Here is an 18,523-nt window from a genome sequence, read left to right as displayed (position 1 = left end):
CTATCTTGTTCAATTAGCATCAAAACCGTTTAAGATCATTCTAGAAAGGAATCAACTGGGAAATGCTGCAAATCAAAATGGAAATGAGATTTTTACTTTAGACTGACATTGACATTATACTTACTCCTTCAGGTGAATCCCCTTGGCGAAGGTTCATTGCAGTTTACTCATGAAGGCTTGCTGCTACCAATGGTGAAGGCAAATTTATCAGCTATATTGGTTTTACCCTTTTTTTTGATAAGAAATCAAACTTTGTTTCTGAAAATACAAAAAAAAAGAAAATCTGTAAAATCTCAGTAATATCTACCTCTTGTCAATAGTGTCTTATATCTGAGACTCACAGATACAGGTCTCAGAAAGCTGCTGAAACACCATTTGAACAACAGCAGAACCTTCTGTATTTGTTAATTAAAGGTATCAGTTTGCAAACAAGCCTCTTAAAAGGGAGGAAAATTCATGCACCTTGTTATTGAAGTACTACATAATATCTTTCAAAATGGCAAAATATTGTCCCTCCTTCAATGCAATTTCATACTGAAAGTAATCACAAGCTTACAAGCTTGTCAAAAAATGTGCTGGCATTTTTCTCTAAATGTCATGCATATAAGGGATCAGCTGAACCACACGTGCTGTGCTACCTGCAGAGCTTCAGATTGCTCTTTAGGCAGGACTGAGCAGCTCAGGAATTCTTCAGAGTTTTTTGTTCCGTTTCCTTAATGAAAACAAAAATGGCAGTTATTTTCCTGAGCATCATTCAGAACAGTAAAGTCTGTAAGATATTAGCTAATGTATTCTCGGTGGGTGAAGTCCAGCTCTGTTAGAGCCATGGTGGCTCCTCTGTGTTCTTTAGATGTTTATCGATCACATAAAGTTCTAAAAATGCATCGCAAGCATTTCTGTCTATGCTGCATTTAATTAATCTACATTTCTAGAACCCTCTGTACCAGAGACACAGATCCTATTGATTTTGCTTCTTGAAGAGAGAATAGGTCTTCAAATAGGAAGTAGTTAATTATTGTTTTATGTTTACAGTGGCTGTTTGGGTTTGTTTGCTTCTGTTTGCTTTGCTATATTTTTTCCACAACAACAAGGTTATGGTTAAAGAATGCTATCTTTTTGCAAGCAAAACAACCTTACCTGTTGTAATTCTTTGGTGTGGGTTGTATCAGCTCATAGCTGTTGAGTTTGCATGTAGTGTTCCTCTGTGTATGAGTGTTCTGCTGCTGTAAAACTGTCAAGAGGAGAAAATGCAACAGCAATAAACTGGAAATGCATTTCATGTTCTCACCTTTGCCCCAACACACCTACACTGGAATATTGTGTGGGATTTAACTGCTAATGGCTGAAATTAGAAAATTTAATTGGGAGAGTCTCTTCTTACTAGTGAGATAAAATGGCAAAGTTTCGCTTGCCTATTGCCTGTCACTGATGCATCCATCTAATTTTTTTCTTCACTTCCTTAATTTTCCTGGATATGAGGACTGCCGCTGTGTATGGCGCAGTGTATATCTTGTTTCAAGAAAGGAGATGGTCTAACTGATGCTGTGTTATGGCAGCATATCGATGTGAGGACTTTATTTCAGTTTCACTGCAAAAAAGCTGAGAATGTAACTTGTTTCAAGGAAACTGCAGTAATGAATCCCTTGCGTTCCGCAGGCAAGCAGCCCCGTGTTGTAAGATGCAGACCCCCTTACTGTCATGAGCGGTTTTCAGTTTTTATTTACAGCCACAGCTGTGACTATATATTCAGGGATTTGATGCTAAAGTTTACTTGGGAATCCATCTGCCTTCCTGTTAAAGATTGCTATGCTTGGTAGTTTATACATGTCAAGTTTAATACCTTATTTCCCGATTGTCTGTGGCATACTGGTGGAAATACGAAGCTGCTTGGAAAGAATGCTGTGGCAATAGCATTTCTGCATGGCCATTTCTACATCAGCAGGTGTGGCCTCAGATGCAGTGGATTATCAAATTTGAGCTGTCCCCCAAGGAGATGCTATTGGCCTGCAGGCGTGTCCTGAGCTGCCAGTCGCTTTGATAGGAGCAAGTGATGATTGTATTCCTCAGCATTTTTTAATGAAAAATAATACTGCTAGAAGAAACACCTGAAAGTATCTAACTGAACAGTGTGAATGCCATGAGAAATCATTTCCCCCCCACAAGCACACTCTCCCATGTGAAAACAACGATATGATTATTAACCCTTTTTTTTAAGAATCCAATGGTACTAAGCAGAGAACGTGCAAGAGAAGACCCTAGAAGGCTCTGATGCCCTTTTAAACTCTCAGTCTCTAAGTTTACTGGCCTTAATTAGATTTTTGTTGTGCTTATAGTGCTTATAAATTGTCTCCAATTCACAGCTTTGCACACTCTGTTATTTGCTGAACAGATACGAACTGGTCAGAGGCCGTGCTGGCAGCTTCTGCAGCATGGCACTGGCGTAACCAGGAGGCAAACGTCTCCATTTCTGTCAGCTGGAACACAATTCAGATTGTGCCCAGCAGGTCCTTTGTTAATTAGGTCTGTCAATTAAAGTGGTGGTGTGCCTAAAGTAAAAAACAAAACAAACTTCTCTTTTAGGCAGCCAGCTGACATCTCCACTTGGATGCAAAACAAATTTCAGTATTTTTTGCAGTATTTTCAATTTATTTTTACAGAAAAACTGTCATCAAAATTTTCATCAAAGGAAAAACTTTCTAGTTTTTATTGTTTCTGTGGTTCATACCTTTTTACCTAAAAAGAGGAGGGAAAGCTATGAGAGAAATTACCTGTTTGAGAGAAAAATTATATATTCTAAGTTTTCATAAAAAGCACAAGTTCTTCATCATTCTCGTGGGCAGATAATAACAGCTTGCAATGGGAACTTAAAGAAATGTTCAGCAGACATAAATTTCTAAACTTTTAATCTAGTGGCTCAATATTTTTGACTATTTCTGGTTGACAACACCATACAGTATTTAGAATTGAGAATATTTACTCTTTTCTTGGACTTTTAATGTTACAGTACATAAAGAATTCATTTGCCAAATTTTTAAGAAATTGCCCCAGATGGTTGACTCTCAAGTGTGTTTGAGGGAGGAAGGGAAAGGTCAGTGGGCAGCATGAGGTATCTGTAGTCTGTAATAATGTATTGCTTGCAACCCTCCTGGATGCCTGTTATGATACATGAAGAGGGAAACTGCTGGAGACAGCTTTAGCACAAGCACTACTTTATGCCACTGAATTTTAAAATAATGTATCAAATCCAGCTATCATTCTAAGAACATGATTTTTTCCTGCTTTCTCATGGCCTACTCATCAAAGCTCTCTATTCTGAGCCTGCTTGGGTTTTGTGTTTTTCACAAGCTTCAAAAACAGGATTAAAAATTAAATACAGCAACTGAAATAACCGTTTTTTTAAATGGGTGATCCTTGCTCCAGTCACATTTTTAAGATGTCACTGAAACAGCAGCCTGTAGTTGAAGTATGTACTGATCTTAATGAAGAGACAATGTTCTCCTCTTTCAAAGTGTCTTTCAAAGTACGAAAGCCTTGGAGATCTTCTTGGGACACTCAAAAGTCACCAGTTTAAACTACCAAATCTGAAACTTGTTTATTCACATGTGATTGAAAAAAATATTTTCCTGAGTCTGCATTTGCTGTTACTACAACAAAACTTGTAATCTAAGATAGGAATTAATTTTTTTTTTTTAAAAAAAAGGAAAGTACTGAGTGATGAATCCAACTGATATCTCTAAATGTTGTTTTGTTAAGGAGAAATGTTTAAGAAAATTACTCTCCATATTTTCATCAGATCTATAGGATATTAATTTGAAATATTTGTGTCAGACCCTGAAAATTATCGTTCCAGGTGATCATTCCTTTTTAAGGGGGTGATAAATCCAAAATACGAATGTGTGACATAAGATGAGAAATTAATATTTCAGATAATTCACTGTCAATGGTACTTATAACTAATGGTCAGGAATATAAAATAGCTTAGAGGACTGATTTAACTAGCTCCTGGATTGCTCTACTTCTGTACAAAGGCACCCACTGGACCATTTTTCTGGATATAGCTTTTGGACATTTATGGAGGCTGATGCTTGGAAGCATCCATTTCTGCAGCTGGTCTGAAAGACAAAATAAAAAATTCAATAGAGCTGTGAGACAGAACCATGGGAACTCCTTAGAAAAAAGCTGAACTGAACTTTAATTTTCTCAGTCAAATGAAATCTGAAACTGAGCTAGACCACATCTGAAGCACTGATGATTTCAGGCAACTTTTGCCGTAAATCATATATGGAGTATCATATTTTATGCCTGCATACTTTCTGCCTCATAGCTGGAGTAGAAATAGAGATGTAAAATACTTTCAGAACTTGTTGTTCTGTGGTACTCTTCAGTGCTGGCAAGTTGAAATAATCACAACTGTAGGCCACTTAAGATTTTTTTTGTTGTTGTTTAAGTAAAAGTGAACATCAGTCGGTCTCTCCTCTCTGCTCTCTCTTCTCTCTCTTAGCATCTCTCTGTCTTTTCCCTGTTTGGCACCAGATCTTTGTAAAGTCCAGTAGTGATTGATAGAATATCGCATTTGTGGAGTTAAGTTGGCATAGTTGCATTCTGGAGATGAGGTGTTGTGAATACCAAAATTAAAACAAGCTCAGAAGGAAACTGAAAGACTTGTGGAAGGTGAATAATTTGGCAGCTGTTAAACATGATGGGGCTTAATACAGCCTGTAACTCATGAAATATCTGTTCATCTGAAGCCAAGAAGATAAGTTCAGGGACAATAACATTCATGCATGCCTTGTTTCTTTTATTCCTCATTAAGCATCTATTGTTTGCTAGTGTCATAGATTATTGGGACCTAAGTCTAAGCCAGTAAGGATCTACTGCCCATGTGTGGGTGTTAACCATACATACCTTTGGGGAAACTTGTAAGTCAAACAGCACTGAACAAAGATCCAAAACTACCTGGGAGAACAAGATGTTTGCCGTGCTCCAGAAAGTCTATTTATCCCTATCAATTTTGACAGTAAGTACTAAATTATTGTACAGATACAAATACACTTTCCTTAAAACCATCTGAACGAGCTAATAGTGTGAGTACAGTTTTTTTCCTAACATTCTGTAAAAAAGAAATCTCTGCTAAACAGTTTGGCCCATTCGGTATTTTCTCTCCTGGTTGACTAGGTACCTTAGTGCTCTTCTGATTTTTTTTGAAAAAAGGTTAGCTCCCGTGTCTGTCTATACTACTATTTTTTAAGTAATGCAGTTATCTATCTAATGTCTTTAAATATTACAAAGTACCTGGAAATAAAATGAGCAGATGAAAGTAACTATAGCCCATCTAACCCCTCTTTTTTTGAGAAGAAGCTATTCTAAGTTTTAGTGTTCACTGGATTTGGGAATGAGATCAGGTGCTTGGTGAAATATGCTGAATTTATCCTTCATTATGCCATTGTAACTGGGACAAAACCTTTAATCTAAAAATATATTCTCCCTACTCGACTTTTCAAATTTTGTGTTTTGATAAACTGACGCTTTGCAAGTACTTCATTGCTTGGCTTCTGAGACTTGAAGTAGGACACTATTCCACTGTATAAATTAATCATAAAGGCACACTAAATTTTCCATTATTTTGTTGCTAAGGGAAATGTTATAGGGACTGGGAAGGTGGGTGGACAGAGGGGTAGTGAATGGGAGCTCCTGTGAGTGAGGACTGTGAATATGCCGGTTCGGGTAACCACAGCCGAGTGATGCAGGAAGGTTCACGGCGGCTTTTCTGGCAGCCTGAGATTGCCCTGACAGGTGAGGTGAAGCCTCCACAATCTCTCACAGTGGTGTTAATGTCTGTCAGAGCTTGGTCGTTCGAATTTTGCGTCTGCATTTTCTGTGTGAAGATTGAAGTGAGGACGGTTTGAGCTGGGAGAAAAGTTGAAAGCTCATTCCCTGCTAATGAGTTCCTCATATAACTGGGTTAAACTTTGCTAACCTGCATTGTTGCAGGGGGGGTGGTTGTTAAATTTTCCCCTCATGAATTGTCAATGTCAAGATGTCAAGAAATCCATCCAGTGTATGTGAACTTAAGATCTGCATGGAGCTGTTTGAATATGTGCTAAAAGATAAAGTCACTGCTGGTGATGAAGTGCCATCAGACAACCTGAAATGCATTTTAGTCAAAGCCGGGTAAAAGAAATCATCAGTCCTTCATGGTAAAGGTTAAATATCTGCTTCTCTTGCTCCAGCAATATCAAAGTGTGACTTTAGAGCACTTTCATTGAAGCCTTGTATTCAAAGCAGCCTTCTTTCCCTTTGATTGCTGCATCATTCCATAGTGACTTTTTGGCATTAGATCCCCTGGACATAGATTTAGAGATGCACATATGATGTTGTATCTCTCATTGTGCACTCTTGACATACTTACTTTTATCCCTTCTGTGGATAAAGAAGGGATAAAATGTAAATTAATCAATTTGTAGTACATCTGTAAATCTATAATGTAAATCCATCATATTATAAAACCAGTATTTTTGCACTTGCTGCCTTCCCAACAATGGTATTGATGGTCTCTCAAATATATGCTTACGTTTAATCCAGCCTTAAGTGGATACCATTTTTTTTTTGCCTAATATCAAATTATAAATGCTACTTTAAGGGTCATGTAAGCCATTTATTCTGCAGACTATGCAATTTATTTTTAAAAGCAAAAAAAGCTGAAAAGTAGTGGTTTTTGCAGAATGTTTTGAAAATGAGCTGTGTCTCTCCAATATTATGTTTAGGAGACAAAGCTTTAATAGGTAAAAGCATTCTTGATGATGGGGGTGGGGGTAAAGAGGGAAGGCCAAAGGTGGTATTGCAGCCTGGTATTTGTAATAAGATAGTAATTTCAAATACTGTGCTTTCAAAAGACACTACTGGAGCCTTAGTAAACAGGTATGACACTTGCTATGTAATAATCTTTGTAGTCACTTTTGCATTTATTTACAACCAAATTTGAGCAATAACGTCGCTTATTTTCTTAAGTCACCTAGGCAAACTTCAAAAATAGATCTGATTCCATTAACTGTCTTTCCTCAGAATAAAATTTATATAATTTATAATGAATAATTATTCTTAAATATGTAACTGACCTTTAATTTTTCAGAACAAGCCCCAGAATGTGCATATTTGAGTTAAAAGGTACTCTTCATCCAAAAAAAACTGTAGAAAAGTCATTGAGATACAGCTATTTACAGCAAAATGCAGTGCAATCAAATTGCTATGATGGCCCACATCATATATTGCATGCATTCTGGTTTTGTCTAAGTCAAATCTGTGTTAGTAATAATACACAGCTTTTGTCTGGCCATGAAAAGAACATATTTGGGGTGTTAAAAAACATAAAGAAATGAGAGTGAGAAAAATTGATTCTGAAGTTAATGTCCTGGATCTGACAGATGAACATTTTGCCAAATGGTACCCACTTTAGCAAGAAATTAATTCTGCTGTAGGTGTTGTATTTACTGCGGTAGTTGAAAACTGGAAAGTGGCTTCAGTTGTGCTCCAGTTTCTCTGATCCTCAATGGAAACACAATATTATTTGTTCCATAAACTCCAGTGCTTGACAGTAAAATAGAAGAATGTGAATAAACAGGACTGCATTAAAGCATCCCTCTCATTTTCTGAATACTATGACACAGGTCATAGCAGGACACAAAGTAACTGAAAGAGATTGATTTCTAGCGTGCTGGATTACTGTTTGTGTCTCCAGAACTTCTGAGCAGATTGCCATTTTAGATATTTCCCTCTTGTTCCATCAAGAAAACAAAATTGCTGAACGATCATGTAGTTGGTCAAGGAAGCAAAGTAACATTTTCCAAGTAAGCTATACTTCTGTTGTTGAGCAAGAAGCTATGACTAATAATGGAGCATTTTCCTAATCCTGCTTCTCAATTTTCTTCGTAGGAATTTGATGAAAAGTATGTGCCAATAATAAAGATGGGGGAAATTATAGGGAAGTGTTTTCAGCTTTTCTGAAATTACTTTTCTGTACCTTTTCCTCTAACTTTCATTTTCTTTACAGAGGCATTTTTGGATGTGTACAGCAACACTTTAGAGAATAGGTTTTTGCAAGAGCTAATCTGATTTTTCAGCTCTCATACTTCTTGGTGACTCATAAATGTTTAGGTACAAGACTGTCCACATTTGTTTTTCATAGATCTCCCGCTTCAAATCATTTCATTCAGTAATGCTCTTTTGGGTTTTTTTAGAACTATTCCAATTCATAATTTCATAACACCTGATATTCTCCTATGCTGTGTGAGTTAAAATTCTCCCCACCCCCCTTCCTCTTTGTGCTTGCTAGGTAATGAAGGACGTTTTCCTTTGTAGTCTCTCTTATATAAATATTCCAGATATGTTTATTTTCTCTCCTACCCAGGACTATTGCAGTAGTTCTGAGGAAGTTTACAAACCTGCCAGGTGCTCAGTGAGTCATAACACTGTAGTCCTGTTCCTCTGCATTCACTGAAGATGCCTGGTGCATTTGGCTAGATCAGGGCAGTTATAAATCTTGTTTCTTGCTTCATTCCAGTTTCTATAGTTCTCTTTCATCTTTTTAATAATTCTTAGCAGTTTATTTAAACCTACACAATGTGACAAAGCTTATCGCCCCCTGAAGTGGCTGCACTGAAATGACAAGTTAATTGATTCATTTTTACATGACTCAGGTTTGCAAGAGGCTTTCGGCCTTTCTTGATGTGGGGTGCTGTACTTGGTTCGTGTAAGCTGTTTTACAGTGAGGATGTAACTTACATAGCAGAAGGATCAGCACTCGGAGCAATACAAAGCTCCTCAGCTGTGTAGCGCAGTTGAATTTTGCTGCCACAAGAACAAAGATCCTGGGGCTTGCTAGTCCATCTGTAGACAAAGAGAAAGAAGAAAAGGGTGAACTGGAGCACAGATCCAGGCTTGCCAGTCCTGCCTTGAGAGTGACAAGACAAGGATGGGCTACTGCATCCAGCAGTCACTGCCGTGCACGCAGCCTGGCTCTTCCACCGGTGCCAAGCAAAACAGCAGATGTGGCTTTCCCCACATAGACATAGCAGGAAGGAAGGTCCTCTGCAGCTCCAGCAGCGCGCTGGCCCACGCAAATGCCTGCTTTCTCTTCTTCTGGAGCTTATGCCCACTGCCATCTTTGCAAACAACTCAGAAAGGGTCAAATTTTCAGACTTGCCCAGATTTTGCTGTCTCAGTTGTTGGAAACTCTTCTCGAGGAATGCTTAAAGTTGTCTGAAAGTTCTTAAAAATTCAGAGTGTCAGGAAATTCACCTCCTAGTGATGAAAGAGCTGGGTGCCCTAACATCTGAGAGCTTCAGTTGTGGCTTATTACTCCCTGCCCATGCTGCAGGGGTACATCGTGTTCTGAAGCTTTGCTTTGCGAGGAATAGTACTTCTGTAATCAGCACATGATGAAGAGATAATTAAGCCTTGAGAGGTTATAAGATTTCTGTTGGAGAAAATATATTCTGAATATTAGTTTGTGTTTGTAGACAGCAAGACTTTTTCAGGGCAATCAACTTTTTGATTTACAGTTCAGACATGGGGCAGCAACTGATAGCAGAACCTTTCAGCACTCAGCATCTGTCAGAAAAGTACCTCATGTTTTTAAATTGATTTGTGTAACGAGAATTATTGTGACCTTGAAGTAGTTGTCCTGGTTTCTGCTGGGATAGAGTTAATTGTCATCCTAGTAGCTGGTACAGTGCTGTGTTTTGAGTTCAGTATGAGAAGAATGTTGATAACACTGATGTTTTCAGTTGTTGCTAAGTGGTGGTCTCAAGTCAAGAATTTTTCAGCTTCTGATGCCCAGCCAGCAAGAAAGCTGGAGGGACACAAGAAGTTGGGAGGGGACACAGCCAGGGCAGCTGACCCAAAGTGGCCAACGGGGTATTCCATACCATGGGACCTCATGTCCTGCATATAAACTGGGGGGAGTGGGGGTGGCGGCATCACTGCTCACGGACTAACTGGGCGTCGATCAGCAGGTGGTGAGCAATTGCACTGTGCATCACTTGTATATTCCAATCCTTTTATTATTACTGTTGTCATTTCATTAGTGTTATCATTATTAGTTTCTTCTTTTCTGTTCTATTAAACCGTTCTTATCTCAACCCACGAGTTTTACTTCTTTTCCCGATTCTCTCCCTCATCACACTGGGGAGGGAGGGCAAGTGAGTGAGCGGCTGCGTGGTGCTTAGTTGCTGGCTGGGGTTAAACCACGACAGTAGTACAGAGAAAACCCTCAAAAGTAAAGCCTTCTGCATCTTCAGAACCTGCTTTCCTTGTGTGTACCCACTGCAGCTGATGCCAGACTCTCTGGGAAGCTGGGGAGGTGGGTCCACAGTGAGTGAAACCGTGATTGTGCCTTGTCTTTCTCTCCCAAGGTTTTACTGCACTGCTCAATAACTAAGGAAGCAAGCTGCGTATGAAGAGTGTGATTTCTGAGGCAGCACAAGGCTTTTGTCCTGGAGTCTTTAGCAAAGATATATTTTTCCTCTGTATTTCTGACTGAGTCTGTTTTGACAGAAGAATAGCTGACTGTCTATATTTTCTCTGTGTTTACCAGCATGTGTTTTATATGCTTACATTGCAAAACTATAAATCCCAGAATAAACAGATCACAAATTCTAGAGTGTATATTAACTTAGGTTGGCTGGTTGCAGCAGTACCCACAGAGAGGAGCATTACCTTCCAATCCCTTGCCTGAGCCAAAGGCATCCACTGAGAGGAGAAGTATCCTTCCTTCCCCACAGATAACTGTGGAGGTCTCAAAGCATGAGATTGGATTGCATTGATTATGGTAACTGTCTGCCGTAGATTAGAAGTGATATGAGGGTATGGCAAGCAGTTTTCTTTTCTTCCCTTGTGCGCCTACCCAAAGGGCATAGATTTTTTTTCTTTCTCTCTACAGAGGCCAAAGATTGTCTCTGAAGTGCTGAATCAAAGCACATCGTTTAGAAAACTGCCTGGTCTTGTGTCGAAGACTGCAGACTTGGGCAGTACCCCAGCACCCTCTTGGCTATTTCCAGTTTAGTTACCCTTAGTGCTAGGTAGCCATCCATACCTTATTTCCGGATTGAATTTGTGACACATTGCCTACCAGATGTTTAGCAATTGTTTTCTCTGTGTTAAATTACCCATTTAAAGGAAGGAGAAAGTCAGACTTTTAGCAGTGATGGAGCTAAACTGACTTTTAAGCTGAGGATTGCAACAACGGAGTTTTAGGAAAGAGTGGAAAAACAAAGGAAATGATGGCCCAGGTATTTCTTTTAATGGTTGTGTGAGCCACCTGTACTCTCTCTAAATTAATGACTTCACTAAATTCCAATTTGATGACTTCAATGGTGACTGTTGGGGTAAGTACCCTTGAAGGGAAGCAATAAAGTACAGTAAGTAGTGACAAGAACTTCACTCTTCACTTTTTCATGACAGCAGACAAAATCCAACAACCTCACTCTCTCCTGCTATTTCTCTTGGTTTAACGTGAGATGGATAGGGGTATTTTTTAGTGCTACATCTTTGATCTCTGATCTAGAGTTCAACAAAAGTTAGGGTTCTGTCTGAATCTCTTGATTAATTATTTAAGAGCAAACATTGAATTATGTTGTGCATGAGCGGTGTTGTCTGTTGGGTTTTTTTCTGTCAGTAGCCAAAATCTGATATGCCTATGTCTTGCTCTGTTCTGTGGATATAAATTAAAGGCTTTATCAACATAAACTGATTTAAGCTCGTGGCAAGTGTGATTCCAAAACTGCAACAGCAACAGAATTCACAACTGGTACATACTGATATAATATGATTGAAGTTGATGCTCTTGTACCTGTTTGTGCCACAGTTAATTTATTTTTATAATTCCCTTTCCATGAAGACAGGTCCCAGTTGTTTCTGAGCAGTATTTTGCCAGCCTCTGTCATTTGCATGTTGTTAGAAAATTTTAGCAGTGCTCCACAGTAACACGTTGTGGCTCTTCAAAGGCACAGCAGGCAGCGCCTGGCAGCTGCAGTGCCAGTGAGGGTGGCAGGGTGAAGGCTCCTCCTACGCCAACCTGTCAAGCCGATTGTGTAGCTGTGTCCTCCCCATTCCTCTGACTCCTATGGGATGGGCAAAGATGTTGAAAAGGGAGAGTGTGTTACTGGGGGACCTAATAACTTTGGTTTAGTGTGTCATTTAGGTGGGGTTTGGGCTGAGATGATAGTTCTTTCCTATTTCCTCTGTATTCCGCTAGTCTTGTGCAAGTGGTAGAACTCTTTAAGGTTTTGGCTGCAGATGAGGGCAGCAATACAAAACAAACTTACGTTTTTGCTTTTTCCTTTTGAAGTTTGCATATGAATTTCTGTAGGTATAAGAATGTCTTTGATTGAGGTCTACTGCTGGCAAGTGATTGTCCTTCCAAATGGCCTCCTCTTCTTGTATATTCACTTTCATTGGCTTAATCTGTGAAATATCCCTGCACCTGTCTTTTCTAACTCTTGCTTTACAGTGCTTCTTAAAAATTATCCGTGAAGGACACTGCCTTTTTTCCTTTCCTTACTGATTTTGTTTTCCTCTGTTCTGTTGTGTTCCCTGTATACCTTAGAGAATGGGATTATCCCGTTCTTACATTTTTAGGTGGCTGGGCTGAAAGGCTTGAACTTTTCCACAAGCTCCTTTATTCCTGCTGTGCTCCAGGTACACAAATAATACATTTGGAATTGCGAATCATAAGGAAATACTTTCTATAATTTTAAAGCAGGATTTAGATAGCTACATCAGATATGCTTCAATATCTTCCTCTGTCTTAGCAAGGACTTAACCTCCACCTTCATTGTTTATTTTTGGAAAGAGCCATGAAATAAGAATGTGTGTGGAAAACTGGTGAAGTCATGTTTTCAGTCTCAGTGTTTTAAATAAGCTAATTGATTATTGTTGTTTCAATCCTGAATTCTCTGTTGTCTTTTGTGTTGGTTTTGGAGATCGTTTTGCATCTCAAGATATTTATTATCCATTCTGAGAGCAAAGATACAAAGATAACAGGGCAAGACATTTCATAGCTCGGTTTCTCCCGCTCAGTATTTTTTAACAGCATCCCTTAAAATAGAAATGCAAAACTCTGTGTCCTACTTTCCCCTCACTAAAATAGATGCCTTTTGTTAATTTTAGATGCAGCAGTGCAGGATATGTATTAATGATATCAAAGAATCCATGAGATGTTCAACAGGGTCCTAACATCAAGGACAAAAGAAGTCTGACAACAGCTGTCCCTAATGATTTGGTTTGTAAAATGTTTTCTTTTATTTCAGGAAGTTAGATGCTTTCATCTATGATGCTGCAGTGCTGAATTACAAGGCTGGAAGAGATGAAGGCTGCAAACTTGTCACAATAGGGAGTGGATACATCTTTGCCACTACAGGCTACGGAATAGCACTTCAGAAAGGATCACCTTGGAAGAGACAAATTGATCTAGCCCTCCTTCAGTTTGTTGGAGATGGTAGGGACCAACCTTTTTTCCTTTCTTTTCTTTCTGTATGTATGCACAGTTAATTCAGATTTAGTAGCTCTGAGCTTTTTACTACTGTTCTCTTACAGTCTTTAGAAAAACCAAACAAATGCAAACCAAATGAGTAAAATTATTTCTCAATGCTGAGACAGGAATTCTCTTCCACTCTGTTCTAACTCACCTCCAAGGACGTTTGCATCTATTTTCAGAAAGTGTTTTCATATACATCACAAAGTAACGCTGGCCTCAATGTTAGAGAGCATTTCTAAATTTATTTATTTTCTTTTTTTATTTTTGCCTTTGAGTGGTTCCTGAGGAGTTATCTTTCAGCATGACTGGTTTGCTATTTAAGAGTGTTTAGCTCAGTTCTTAACTGGTGTGAGTGATCCCTAATCTAGGATAGATTAATTTAAAGTTCTGGTTAAAGAATGTTTATGGAATTGAAGTAGGGTAACTGGATTTTGTTGGATTTCAAACAGCTATTTTTCATTCTAACACAACAGTAGAAGAATTTTTAGGTGTTATGACTGACTAAAATCCTCCATCAGAGTGGAATACGGTGTGTGTTACCTAATAATTTTGATTTTTGTTTTTGCATAGATTCATGTGTAACTTTGCATTTCTCTGTCAGTGAAAAGAGGGCTTTATTGAAAAATAAATATGCACTTAAGGTCACCAATAGCATGCCATTGAGACTAAGAACGGTAAATTTCTCTATAATAGGACAGTTTAATGGCAAAATGCAGGACCTTAGCATAGTGACCTCCTGTTCCGTAAAAAACAAGACATGAATTTTCATACTGGAGATAGTGAGTGTGCTAGTCTTCCAGCACATGGATTTTATTCCTATAAGAATACTGAATGACTGGAAGAGATGTAATCGTCATGACTGATGCATTTTGTCTGGTGTACTTATATAGAGATACTAGTGTCATCATTATTGATCTGTTGGATTTAGAGAGGCTTATGGAAGAAACATGGCTTATTTCTGCTGAGGAATGAATATATGACCCATAATAGCTAAGTTTCAAGCAATTATATATTATTGTTTTAAACAGTTGCAATTAATTGGCTAAAATCTTTGCTTTATTTTTCTATTTGTGAATATTTTGTGAATAGAATATTTTTCTATTTGTATAATACTATCAAGAAGTGTTGGGTGCTATAATTCTGACCCATTTTTAGGTGGAGAAGTTGAATTAGAGAAGTTGAATTTTTTGTCCCATACTAAAGAAGAAAATGCTTCTGTAGCCTAAAGGAGGATCTGACGTGTCTTTCTCAGTTGTGGGCTAACCCATCTAGATGTTGCACAGCATTGCTGAGGTTTTCATTCTTTTAACCTTGCATTTTCTTCATGCTTACCCCTTCATCATTTTTGATAATTCTCATTCAACAAAAAGAAATGAAATCACAGGGAAAGAAAATAAATGAAATAGAAGGAAAAATATTTGAAACTATTCAAGAAAAATCTCGTCAAAATACCAAAGGTACTGCATTTTTATGCATCACTTTGAATATCAGGGAGAAAACAAAATGGATGGGAGGAAAGAGGGGAAAATCTTATCATGTATTTACACTTTGACCTGTGGATTTACACAGCATATGAATGCTTATACCTTTAACTCATTTTTAGCAGTTGAAATTAATACTAATGAATTAGCTACAAAACTTGGTATAAAACTTCCATATGAATAATTCATAGAATTGCCATAGATACATATGGCACCCAGGTGAATGAAGCCTTGTCATGAAATGTCTGCTTCCATGTTCATCTTGCTCAGATATTACTTCAGAAGATAAGCAAAAGTTTTGAATGCACAAACCATGGGGATTGTGATTGTATATATAGCATTTTTTCAGTGGTATTTTTCAGTAACTTTAGAAGGTACTCTGAACAACCCATGAATGCTAAAATGTTCATTTTCTCTTGTAAAGGATCCCTAAATTTGTTCAGAAAATTGTGTGGGCACTATTAAAGAGAATAGCAGTTGGACATATGTGATGTGTAGGAATTATTGTAGGTATGTTTCCTTTAGTCCTAGAAATGTTTGCTACCATGTCTCACTTCATTGTGTCACAGGTCTAGATGATAATTTTCAGAAAAAAATACCCCAACCAACCAAACGGGAGAAAAAAAAGAAAAAGAAAAAAACCACCAACCAAAAACCCCCTAAGAATGATATTGAGGTTGAAATTTCTTCTGCTGATTTATAAAGTACATTGTGGGTGAACTGGAACAAAACACCAAGAAATTAAATTAAAAGAGTGATTGCCCGGAACTAGCATGACCTGATTTTGTAATCTATGGCTAAGTTCAGTATTTTGATGAGTAATCTTTTTAGCTATGAACTTATATAACTCTGTTTTGGTGAATTAGAAGGGATGAACCCAGAGTTCAGACCAACTTCACTTTGCTGTATCACTAAAAATCTCTTTGAAGTTATCTAGACTAAAAGCAAGTATGGTTGGGGGGGGGAAGTTTCACGTTAAGATAATACTCCCGGGAAAGCCTCGGTGGAGTCTGAATGAGGTTGTTTAAGTAAATAGGCAAACACAAATGAATGCAGAAATACTTCCTTCACATGTATAGCCTCCACAGAATTTATTATTCTCTAAGATTAAGCCTATAAAACAGCAAAATGCCTAGTAGTCTTGAATTATTATTCAGTATATGTAATAGAACATTCATCACAGTATGGAATAATTTCAGTGAATGATTATAAATCTAATGAGTTTCATAACTGTAAGAAAAAAAAATCCTAATGAGTTGAACAAACAATTTCTTGATATGAGTGTTATGTTAATAAGAGGAGAGAACCTTTTGGATGATACTAGATATTTAGATAAGACCAAGTAGTTTGTTTGAAAGTATATCTGATTGTACCTACAAAACCCTATGATCTTATCTGTCTTTTGCATTTACACAGTACTGAGATAGCCTTTTGAAATGTGTTTTAGAGCTTTCAATTTCCTCTGCATGTGTCTTTCTCCTGTGATTTTTCTCATTTGATTTTTCCTTGCTTCTTTCGTATCATTTTCTTATCCAAGCCAGTTCACTTTCACATTTAAATAAAATTTTTGCACAGTGGATAGGAACCCTTTCGCTCTTTCTTGCTGATGTAAAACATCCAAGTAAAGTATTAATGACTTGTTCATGCAGTAGCATCTTTTCATACTTTCCAAAGCATGATGCTTTTTCTGCGTTGAAGTCAATGGTTTGGAACCCTCTTTTTTATCTTGCTGGCACCAGAAAAAAAAAAAAAAAATTAAGGTAAATATAGAGGGATGTAGTTTTGTGTTGGGGATAACATTAAGCTTAGACTGGGTGGTTTATATGTATCTATGTGAGTAGTGTTCTGATCCTGAGGATAGTTCTATTGGGTGGGCAAATTATACCGACAATTGACAATTACACTGTGAAAGTGACTCTGAAGTCTCAGCGGAAGGAAGCAGGCTACAAGATGGCAAATTTGTTACTCTAACAAAGAGGAAAAGGGACAAAGAGGGAAGGAAAATGGCAAGGAGTTGCTGAGTAATTTAAAGAATAGCTACTTAGTTGTCTCAAAAATAGAATTATCCCTCAAATGTTTCATCACTTGGTCTGTGCAAATTCATATACATAGCCCAGTTCATAGGAAGTAGAGATGGATATACATTTATTAGTATAAGATTAATTGCTTTTGATATAAAGAGTTAGGAGTTGCTTTTTCATGTATAAAGGATATGAGTGAAGTGTATTACTAGTGAATTGCTGGCTTTGTACATCTTCCTATCTGTACATCACATCTCATTATCTGCAAAAACTTCCAGCTGATGATTAGCATCTGCAGTTTTGTTTAAAATAGTTGATCATCAGGATAATTCCCTAAAGCGCAGTGGTGATTGTGCTTTTTCTTTTTGGCTTGCTGTGGTCATAAGATGAAACTTTCATTGTTTTTTAACAGAGAAATAAAAATATTTCTACTGAGACACAGAAGACTATTTCTCCACCTTCTGTTGAGAAATAGAAGCACCCAGGAGTTCAAAAGCAACTAAAATGATATGGCTGCAAAGAAGCAGCACCATCATTTTGTTTGGATCTTCCGCCCACAGCCTCAGGAATGTGTCAGAACAGAAATGTTGTGCACTGAAGAATTGCATGATACGTGCTTTGATTTCTTTTATAAACCTCTGTAAAGAGCAGCTGGGCAGGCTAACACACCCAGAATCCAGCATGTTACCCTAGCAGCTGTCAACTGCTTTTTTGTGCTAGCTTGCCATTTGATAAGTGCAGTAAAGGCTCAGGCAGAAAGCCTGTGTAATTTAGCAAGTCTATAACTGCTGGGCTGCACCATTTGTGAAGGCATCCATGTTCCTTCAGGCTTCAGTAGTAGAAACTTTTGGCCAGCTGTCTGAAGGTCCAGGTATTGCGCATACTCCTCTCCCTTGGGCTACATGGTGCCATTTAAAGCAGAATGGCATTTTTCTAAAAATATCCTGTAAAGTAGTTTGAAAGACATTGCTTCTGAAACCTATAGCATCATGTCTTTGGGATTTGGAGCAGAATCACTGGTACATAGTAGGTGAGGAGAACCTCTTTCTCTTTCTCTTTCTCTTTCTCTTTCTCTTTCTCTTTCTCTTTCTCTTTCTTCTCTTTCTCATCTTTCTGTCTCTTTCTCTTTCTCTTTCTCTCTTTCTGTCTTTCTCTCTGTATTTCCGTCTTTCTCTTTAAGTTTTTTTTTCATTTGTGAGCAAACTAGATTGTAGAAGTGCAAATGACATTATTGAACTGCAAATGACAAAGCTGCTTCGGGATTAAGAGAGTAAGAGGGCTTCAGAGTGCGCCTGGGATGGAGATGAAGACAGCAAGGAGCCTTTAGCTATGGGGGTTGCAGCAGAAATAGAAGGATAAAAGACAGGTGACAGCAGAAATGGGTGGAAACAAGGAACAGAAAAATGCTGGGTAAAGAGAGCAAGTCTGGGGAGGAGAGGAGGAACATCAGCCAGCTGGCCAGGTTAAGCATCTACTCATGCGAGGTATTT

At 38.0% G+C, this 18,523-nt stretch overlaps 1 protein-coding gene across 5 annotated transcripts in view; it reads left to right on the top strand.

Moving 5' to 3' along the window:
• Positions 1–18,523, top strand: part of GRIN2A (glutamate ionotropic receptor NMDA type subunit 2A) — a 196,837-nt gene that overhangs the window by 154,640 nt on the left and 23,674 nt on the right. For all 5 annotated transcript variants that reach the window (XM_049835519.1, XM_049835518.1, XM_049835520.1 and 2 more), the window contains one exon: positions 13,305–13,492. In XM_049835519.1, coding sequence (XP_049691476.1) covers positions 13,305–13,492 — 188 coding nt within the window. The remainder of the gene's footprint in view (positions 1–13,304; positions 13,493–18,523) is intronic.

The sequence above is a fragment of the Accipiter gentilis genome, chromosome 33 (genome assembly GCF_929443795.1).
Source record: "Accipiter gentilis chromosome 33, bAccGen1.1, whole genome shotgun sequence".
Taxonomy (NCBI): Eukaryota; Metazoa; Chordata; class Aves; order Accipitriformes; family Accipitridae; genus Astur; species Astur gentilis.
This window is presented reverse-complemented; position numbering and strand designations above follow the sequence as displayed.